Here is a 10,208-nt window from a genome sequence, read left to right as displayed (position 1 = left end):
TTAGTTTGATTTTTGAATCCTGTCCTGTTCATAAAGTTTTGTTCCTTCATTATTATGATCATAAAAGGAACTCAAGAGCGCGGCCGCACTCATAATTGTGCGGTCCGCAGAAACTGAAGAAGTGCGGCAGCGGCCCAGAATTGTGCGGCCGCAAAGTCCTTCCTGTCAAGCCAACACCAAAGTGCGCACTGCACACAGAATTGTGCGGGCGCAGAAACTCCGCAGGGGCAATTTTGTTCGATAATTTCAGCTGGTATAAATAGTTCTTTTTCTCAAATTTAGGACAAGTTTGAACATCAGAAATTAGATAGCCATTTTTTCTTTACTGCTTTGGGTAACTTTGTAATAGTTTATTATTTTAATATTATATTTTCTTCCCTTTATCATTTATTATGAGTCTAATCTTATTTTCTTATTAGTTTCTTCAATTCCCTCTATGAGTAGCTAATTTCTTAGCTAGGTTGTGACCCAACCCTAGTATGGGTACCTAATGGGTGTTTTTAATTTAGGGCTTGCTTGTGATTGGGTTAGTGATATTTAGCCTAGTTCTTACTTGAATTTAAGAATTAATGGTTGCAAATATTGATTCATGCCTAAGTGATTTAGTCTCTACTTGATAAAGAGAGACTAAGTTTAGGAAAACTTGGCTAACAAGGAATTGGGGTGAACTCAAGAAATTGATAGCCCTAATTAAAGGATTGAATCTAGAAATAGTAAGACCCGACTTGAGCATTTATCATTTATTTTGTGAATTACCCATTTGGACTTGAGAAAGCCAAATTGGGAAAAACTACTCTAACTAGCCAGAGGTATCGACTAGGTAATTGTGAGTGATTGCTATATTACATCCCAATCAATCAAACTTGCCCTAAAGCTTACAATCCGTTAGGTAACCACCTAGGTGGACGTCACGACCCTAGATCTTTTATCAACTTGAAAAACAACAACACCAAAATATCGTTCTCTAGCTTTTCATTTACAAACATTAGCAAAAAAATTAGAAGTAGAAAGAAACAACCAAACATGTGGAAGTGCATTTTGGGCAAATCATACGCTTAGTCTAGATATATACCTAATCCAATATAAGCTCTCTGTGGAGTCGACCCCGACTCACTTTTAGATAATTATAATTGCATCGACCGCTTCACAATCCCAATTAGTGGTGTGAATTTAAGGGACATCACCCACCGCTGCTTCATACGCCGAGGGCAAATGAATAGCTGTACTTATATTTGGTAGTATCCGAGATAGTGGTAAGTGGAGTCTTAGTCAGGGAAGAACAAGGTACGCAATTTCCTATTTATTATGTTAGCCGAACCTTAGGTGAGGCCGAAACAAGATATCCCCACCTAGAAAAGTTGGCGCTCACTTTGATAAGTGCCTCTAGGAAGCTAAAACCATACTTTTAATGTCACCCCATATGTGTTGTAACAACTTACCCACTTCAAAATATTATGCATAAACCCGAACTTTCAGGACGGTTGGCCAAATGGCCATAGTAATCAGCGGGTATGATATTGAATATCGACCCCGAACAACCATTAAGTCTCAAATTTTGGCAGACTTCGTGGCTGACTTCGCACCTGCCCTAGTGCCCAAGGTCGAAAGAGACTTGTTGGTAAGCTCGAATACATCCTCGGGAATCTGGACCCTCTTTACGGAGGTGCTTCGAACGTAAAAGGGTCCGGACTCGGCATCGTGCTAAAACCACCCACAGGCAACATGGTTAGGCAGTCTATTAGAACTGTGAAATTGACTAATAACAGGGTCGAGTATAAGGCCGTGATTGCAGATCTCGTACTAGCCAAAGGCTTGGGAGCGGAGGTGACTGAAGCCAAATGCGTCTCCTCCTCGTGGTGAATCAGGTTAATGGAACCTTCGAAGTTAGAGAAGAACGAATGCAAAGATACCTAGATAAGTTACAAGTAACTTTGCATCGATTTAAGGAGTGTACTTTGCAACATGTACCTCGAGATCAGAATAGTGAGGCTGATGCCCTAGCAAACTTAGGGTCATCGATCGAGGGCAGCAAGCTCAATTTGGGGGCCGTCGTGCAACTCATGAGTTTGATGGTCGAAGAAGGTCACGCCGAGATAAACTCCACAAGCTTGACTTGGGATTGGAGAAATAAATACATAGAGTATTTGAAGACCTGAAAGCTTCCCACAGATCCAAAAGAATCGAGGGCCCTGCGGACGAAGGCAGCACGATTCACCTTGTCCGAAGACGGAACCTTGTTCAGGAGAATGTTTGATGGTCCACTGGCGATATGTTTGGGACCGGGTGATACCGAGTATGTTTTGAGGGAAGTTCACGAGGGCATTTGCGAAAATAATTCCGGTGCCGAATAATTGATCCAAAAGGTAATCAGAGCCGGCTATTACTGGATCGATATGGAAAAGGATGCGAAAGAGTTTGTTCGAAAATGTGACAAGTGCCAAAGACATGCACCAATGATTCACCAACCCGGGCAACTGCTCCATTCGGTCTTGTCGTCATGGCCATTCATGAAGTAGGGAATGGACATCGTTAGACTTCTTCCATGGGCACCAGGTAAAGCTCAATTTTTTTTATTTATGACTGACTATTTTTCTAAGTAGGTTGAAGCACAGGCTTTCGAGAAAGTTAGGGAGAAGGAGGTCATCAACTTTATTTGGGACCACATCATATGTCGATTCGGGATGCCATCCGAAATTGTATGTGACAACGGGAAACAGTTCATCGGCAGCAAAGTAACCAAATTTTTCGAATATCACAAAATCAAAAGAATCCTATCGACACCTTATCATCCTAGCGGGTATGGGCAAACCGAATTGACCAACAAAACCATCATCCAAAATCTTAAGAAGAGGCTATCCAACAAGGGAAAGTGGGAGGAAATTCTGTCCGAAGTTCTTTGGGCATACCGTACAACCTCGAAATCCAGTACCGGGACTACCCCATTCTCGCTGGTTTATAGTACCGAAGCTCTAATACTGGTCAAAGTCGGAGAGCCAAATGTCAGGTTCCGATATGCAACAAAGGAATCAAATGACGAGGCCATGAATACGAGCCTAGAATTATTGGATGAAAGGCGTGAGCCGCCCTCGTCCGACTGGCTGCCCAAAAATAATAGATCGAGAGATAATACAATCGAAGAGCCAATCTTCGATATTTCAATGTCGGGGACTTAGTGCTAAGGAAATTCACCCTCAACACCCGAAATCTAAACGAAGGAAAATTAGGTCCGAATTGGGAAGGACCGTACCAGATCCTCGAGGTCACTAGGAAAGGATCCCATAAACTCGGTATGCTAAACGGGGAACCACTACCGAGCAATTGGAATGTAACTCACCTAAAACGATACTACTTCTAAGGTATGACCCCTTCTCGTTTTTATCTTTTGACTAACACTTGCAGGTGATAGACAAGATACACCCCGAAGTCTTTAGGTCTGAAAGCACGCATTGCACTCTTTTTTTCTTAGACTGATTTTGTCCTAAATGGGTTTTCAGGCAAGGTTTTTAACGAGGCAACAATGGATCGTGCTAACTTAGAATCAAAATCCGATCACGAATTGACGAGTGTCTGGCGTGTGTATAAATTAAACTCGTACTCTGTCAAATTATAGTATAGAAAGATGTCGAACCCACAGAGATTGGTTTATCTATTCTACAGACGTTTCTTGTTTTAATTACTATTTGAGAAAATTAGAAAGAGTTGAGTTGTAAATTAACTAACTAAAAATGCATAAATAGAGCAGTAGAAAATATTTTGTTTTTCACAAATATAATAAAAGGTGTTGGGATCTTGACTTCACTTAATATTTCTATTATATAGTAGAATTATTATTCTTCAATTTCTATTTCTCAAAAAGGTATAAATGCCTCTCACGATTACAAATATATATTATTACTCAAGTTGAATAATTAATTGCACTCCTCTCGGTTATACAAATTAATCTTCCAAATAGTAATACTAAAGAACCAGAAATATATGGTTGAACTAAAATATGCTCTTGATAGTAAGTCCCTTTCGGTTACCCTACTTGTTATAACTTATTATTAGACCATTCGCCTCTCTCGATTACAAATAAGTGTAAAATTAATTATAACATAAAAGAGATAGATGTTACTGAATAAATATTAACATTTATCAATACTACATTTAACTATATTATTTCTTCCGCCTCTCTTGATTACAGAATTAATAAACAGTTAATATGTAGTATAAGATAGATAGATGATAATAAATTAAANNGAACTTCAAATTCCATCAAATACATTTCGATAAAAAACCTAACCAAACACGTCCGAATGACCTGAAATTTTGCTCACACATCCCAAATGACACAACGGAGCTACTACAACTTTCGGAATTCCATTTCGGCCGTCGGATCAAAAATTCACTATCGGACCGGAAACTCCAAAAATTCAACCTTCGGCATTTCAAGCCTAAATGAGCTACGGACTTCCAAAATACATTCCGAACATGCTCCCAACCCCGAAATCACCTAACGGAGCTAACGAAACCATCAGATTTCCATTCCGAGGTCGTCTTCACACTGTTCCGACTACGGACCACTTTTCAACACTTAAGCTCTCATTTAGGGACTAAGTGTCCCAAAACTCTCCGAAACTCAACACCGAACATCCCGACAAACCAATAGCAGAACTGAAGTTAGGGGAAGCAGTTAATAGGGGATCGGGGAATAAATTCTTAAGACTAACGGCCGGGTCATCACCAAATATTAAGATCCGTCTTTCTCCCAACACAAGAAAAGTTACTCCATACTGGAACTAGTACTAACAATGGAAATATTCTTGTCCATTAAATAAGAAAATAGAAAGAAATATTCAAGAAGAATAATTCCCCCTATTTAATTAAAAGCAGGAACTAGAGTAATTTCCTACACTGGAATTTATTTAGAAACAACAACTAAACCACTATTGTGATTTAAAAGAAAAGATAACTCGATACTAGTAAAAGAAATAAAATAGAGAAGCTTATTAAGAATTTGGATTCAGACTTCTAGCTCTAAGCTTTCTCTCTACTGTGATGCCTTTCTCTGATCGGGCAACATCTTCTTATATAGGAAAATTTCATGATGACTTCTGGATTTGGTACTAGATTTCCATGGCAAATCTAGATTTTGCATTTGCAGATATGAGAATTCGTCATTCTAAGTTTAGATTTCGTCGATTTCATCATGGCAAATCTAGATTTTGCAGTTGCAGATATGAGAATTTGAATTCTCGATTTGGTGCTAGATTTCAATGGCAAATCAAGATTTTGAAATTGCAGAGATGAGAATTCTGCAATTCTAAGTTTAGATTTCATCATGGCAAATCGAGATTTGCTCCATTGTCATGGCAGTAATGAATCGTAGCTCGATTTCACACTTCTTTGTTGTATTTTGCTTCATGTTGCGCACAACAATTCTTCTATAATTATTCCTGCAAAATAAAGTTAAGAATCTGGAGGAAACATGATAATTTATATGTTTTTATGAGAGAAATTATGTGGTAAAGATTAGGTAATATGCACTTATCAAATTCTCCCACACCTAAACTTTTACTCGTCCTCGAGGAAAGAATTTAGAAGATCAGGGCAGCAAAATTTTTATTTTTATTTATTTATTTTTTTAAAATTTATTTATTTGTGTGTTTCAATTTTTTTTTCTTACAACGTTCATAACTTCTCAATAAAAATTAAGGACATTTATTTGACTTTTCAAAATTCTTTTGAACCTTCAAAAACTTGCTGTGTTTATACCTCTATTTTTACTCTGCAAATCTCAGTGCTAGAATTCTTCAACTTTCAAAATAATAAACCATAGGCTTACCTTTCTTGTCAATCTCCACTAATGTAGATCAATGCTGAATTCAGAATCTTTTAGGACTTTTATTGGCTTGTAATGTTAGGATATGGGCTGGTAGGATATAAAGATATTTCAGAGTGACTTAACTTTTTCCTGGCTTGATATTGCAAGAAAGTGAGAGCTAATTATAAGGGTTCCAATTCTACACCCTAATTATATTGCAAAAAAAAAAATGCACATATATTCTTCTTCTTTTTTCTTTTTTTTTGTTTCAGTAACTTTGTTGGATTATTTTTCTTTTTTTTTTTTTAATATACAAAATGGAGTTTGTATGAAGAATGTAATTTTCTTTTCTTCCATTTTGACTTTGGGTTATGAGGTTTGAATGAAGAAAAAAAATGATTAAGGCTCAAAGTTTGGACACTAAAGATAATTTTTATTTGGTAGGTAATAGAAAGGCTCAATCGATCCAAAGATAGCCTAATTCATTTTCCAAAATCAGCATTTTTCTAGGCGCCTTGACCAACAATAGAGGTAAGCTGTAGCTATCAAAATTCTTGATTCTCATATGCATAATTCCCCCGAAGATTAAAGATTCATTACATGGAGTCTTTACATTTGCAAATATAGAGGCACAAAGTTAGAAGTTTGCAAAAGCTCTAATGAATTTGAAATGCTCAATCTGTTTCTGCCCAAAATTTACTGATAGCTATTCATGTGTAAATTTTTTTTTTCATTTTTTTCTTTTCATTTTTTACACACATATAAAGACAAAGTTGGAAAAAGATGGCATAATAAAGTTTGCCAGAAAACATGTGTGAAAAATGCCAAACTCTAAAGTTTAAAATTGTAAGAAGAATTCAAAGTAAAGTGACAAAACATACTTTCCCACATAAAAGACCACAAAACATAATGCCAAAATACATGAGATTTGATCACACTTTCCCATAGATGTGTAAAGATTGGCATTTTCATATAAAAAGTCTCAAAGCAGAATGCCCGATTTTATGAGAATACGTCACACACTAACATTGTCACAAAGAAAAAACACAAAACAGAGACCCAAAATACATGGGAATGCATCACATTTTACCTGAGAGTTTAGCATTATATTAAAAACAACAGGTAGGACCAACCTTAACGGTAGCATCAGTTCCTTTAGGCTATTTACAAGCTGCCTTTAGTGAGTTATTTACTTAACAAAAAGAGATACCTTACCTGAGGCATGCCAAGTTATCCTCATTACCTGCTCGTTTTTAAACACATTCCAATTTCTTGTCATCTCCTCTTGTTTTAGCATTATTTGTTGCAGACAAGCAAGAATATCCGATGAGACAGTCGCAGGGGCAATGTTAGTTTCTGTTTGCATAGGTTGCACATTAGTTTCTAATTCTAGACTTTCGGAACTTGTTTGGCCATGTGAAGCTCTTCTTTCAATGCCTCGCGGAGGTTGTAATGTAGAAAGATAACTTTGATCAATAGCATAATTACTTTGAACCCTCCTAAAGTTACTCATATCAACATTAAACATTTCTGCGAGGCGAGTAATGGTTGATGGGTAAAACAGACATTTAGACTCATTTGAAAAACGACTAGCAATAATTTCATCACTAATCATTCTCCCGACATTTATAGGTAGACTTCTCTGAATTGCATACAACAACTTTACCCTTTCCAGATTGTAATTAGAGGTATTCTGATAAGGCATTAATCGAGAACTAACAAATTTACCCCATGTTCTAGCAGTTTCTAGCATACATGATCCAGCGATACTCCAAGAATTCTTATAATAACTCCTAACACCATCTGGACAGAGTTCTTTAAAAGCTTCTGCCATGAATATTTCATCTTTCCCTTCAATTTTAATTACAGTTCCTTCATCATTAATGTCCTTAAAATTATATAATTCATTCAGAACTACGGAGTTGAAGGGAATAATCTTACCGCCAATTTTCGAAGTTCTTTCAGATTTATTGATATTGGCGTAGAACTCAAGAACGATTTCAGCAACATAATCACCTGGATTCTGCACAAACCCTTCCCAACCTAAAGACCGAACATTCTCTAGAATCTTGGTTGCATGAGACCCATCTGTTGGGGAAAAGACCATTTCACCTTCTTCTGCAAAAGATTTTTTGGTCTCCAAAAATCTCTGCACTAAAGGGTCAAGATTTTCACTTTGTAAGCCCATATGTGAGAATGTTCTTTTCAAGGATGTCATTTTTCTAATCTGTTTATTTGGGTATTGAAATGGTGGAATTGATAATGAAAATATGGTGTTTGGTGAGGGTGGACTGATGATTACATGAGAAAATTACAGTGATGTGAGGTGGGTATGGTAAAGGTTTTCTTGGGAGAGAGATGAAATGGGTGAAAACTGGAACGTTTGAATTGCTCTCTTTAGTTTCTTGGATTTTGGGGTAAAATTGAGGCATTTTATTAGAAAACAAATATTATAAAATATTGTTTCCCTTGAGAACGGTGTGTCTGATTTACCCAATTAGCAAGAATCCTTATGATAATCAATTTTGTTGTGTCTAGATTTCCGTTCTCCTTTTTTTTTGTTTTTTTTTAATTTGTTATTTAAGAGCACTATATATATATATATATTGTATATATATATATATATATATATATATATATATACAATATAATATAATTTTTTTTTCTTTTAGTAAAATAAAATAAAATAAAATTAAGCATTATATAAATAAATATATATATTTTTAGAGGGAATTTTTTTTTTGAATGAGATTGGGAACAAAGTACTTATTTAACAGTAAAAATGGCTTGTCTTGAATCTTAAAATTTGTGCATCAAAATTTGAGAGTGGATTTATGACCAACCAATTAGTATTAGCTCTATGTGAGTAGCTAAATTTAGGATATTGTGTCCCTATCTCTTAGATTTCCTCCCCCGATTTCTAATCTTTTATATATATATATATAGTAGATTTACTTAGGAGCATATTATACTACACAAAATTCACATATACTTGTTGAATACATATAGAAGGGACGAAACTATTCTTACCAAAAAGTAATTTTTTTATTTTTTATTTTTTTATATAGGAAACACTAATACATATACTATATATACATATACTATATATATATATATATATATATCATCAACTCACTAATACTAACTCAAGCCTCAAATATATGTACATGTACATACTTAATTACGTTACTATTTTTATATAACTAATATTATTTAGAAAGACTTAAGAAGTAAGGATATAGTTCTAAGTTTAATATCGTCAGCTCGACTTATTATTTAATTTTTTATTTTTTTTAAGCAATAAGGATCGTTGAAACCTGTTTGTCAAATATTCTGGTGACATAAGGCTTCAGTCGATGACCATTTACCTTAAATTTTTCTCCCCCATTTATATGTTGTATTTCAATGGCACCATATGGGGTAATCTCTGTTACTGTGTATGGTCCTGTCCAACGTGACTTAAACTTTCCTGGAAATAATCTCAATCGGCTATTGTATAACAGAACATGATTTCCAACTTTAAAATCTTTATGGCGGATGAGCTTGTCATGCCATTTTTTTGTCTTTTCCTTGTACAATTTAGCATTTCATATGCTGTAAGTATGAACTCTTCCGACTCATCAAGCTGCAATAGACGATTTTTACCTACATCTGGCAAGTTTAGATTCAACAATTTTATAGCTCAATATGCTTTATGTTCTAATTCCACAGGTAAATGACAAGCTTTTCCAAAAACTAGTCTATAAGGAGATGTGCCTATGGGAGTTTTGAAAGCAGTTCTATATGCCCATAACGCATCATCCAATTTTAAAGACCAATCTTTTCGAGAAGAACCAACAGTTTTTTCTAAAATTCTTTTTAATTCTCTGTTGGAAACTTCTACTTGCCCGCTTGTTTGAGCATGATATGGAGTTCCTGTTTTATGAGTTACTCCATATTTTAACAACAAACTAGCAAATTGTCTATTTATAAAATGAGTCCCTTGATCACTTATTATAACTCGTGGAGTTCCAAATCTAGAAAAAATATTTTTCTTGAGAAAAGCACAAACAATATGAGCATCATTTTTTTTAGTAGCAATTGCTTCTACCCATTTTGAAACATAGTCAACAGCTACCAAAATATATTCATAGCCGTTTGAAGGAGGAAAAGGACCCATAAAATCAATGCCCCATACATCAAAGATTTCACACACAAAAATAGAGTTAAGAGGCATTTCGTCCCTTTTTGAAATGTTACCGATTCTCTGGCATTTATCGCAAGTGGCGACATAATTCCTTGCATCTTTGAATAGAGTAGGCCAGAAAAATCCAACTTCAAGTACTTTAGCTGCTGTCCTTCTTCCGCCATAGTGTCCTCCTGCAGCCCCATCATGGCAGTGACTTAAGATGTTGTTCATTTCTGT

General features: G+C 35.6%; 1 protein-coding gene across 1 annotated transcript; it reads right to left on the bottom strand.

Annotated features, from left to right (window-relative positions):
* Positions 1-7,991, bottom strand: LOC109205413. Its single transcript, XM_019368120.1, has 3 exons — positions 7,745-7,991; positions 7,047-7,654; positions 1-162 (listed from the first exon to the last, which is right to left on the bottom strand). Exons 1-3 carry the CDS (start codon positions 7,989-7,991, stop codon positions 1-3), a joined length of 1,017 nt encoding a protein of 338 aa, XP_019223665.1.
* Positions 7,992-10,208: the final 2,217 nt, after the last annotated feature.

The sequence above is a fragment of the Nicotiana attenuata genome, unplaced genomic scaffold, assembly GCF_001879085.1.
Source record: "Nicotiana attenuata strain UT unplaced genomic scaffold, NIATTr2, whole genome shotgun sequence".
Classification (NCBI taxonomy): domain Eukaryota; kingdom Viridiplantae; phylum Streptophyta; class Magnoliopsida; order Solanales; family Solanaceae; genus Nicotiana; species Nicotiana attenuata.
This window is presented reverse-complemented; position numbering and strand designations above follow the sequence as displayed.

Coding starts and splice junctions, on each gene's coding strand:
- LOC109205413 (XM_019368120.1), bottom strand. CDS start 7,991: ATGGGCTTACAAAGTGAAAATCTTGACCCTTTAGTGCAGAGATTTTTG. Junction 7,655..7,744: donor AAGAACTTCGAAAATTGGCG/GTAAGATTATTC, acceptor TTAAAATTGAAG/GGAAAGATGAAATATTCATG. Junction 163..7,046: donor ATGTGTTTAAAAACGAGCAG/GTAATGAGGATA, acceptor TTGGCTTGACAG/GAAGGACTTTGCGGCCGCAC.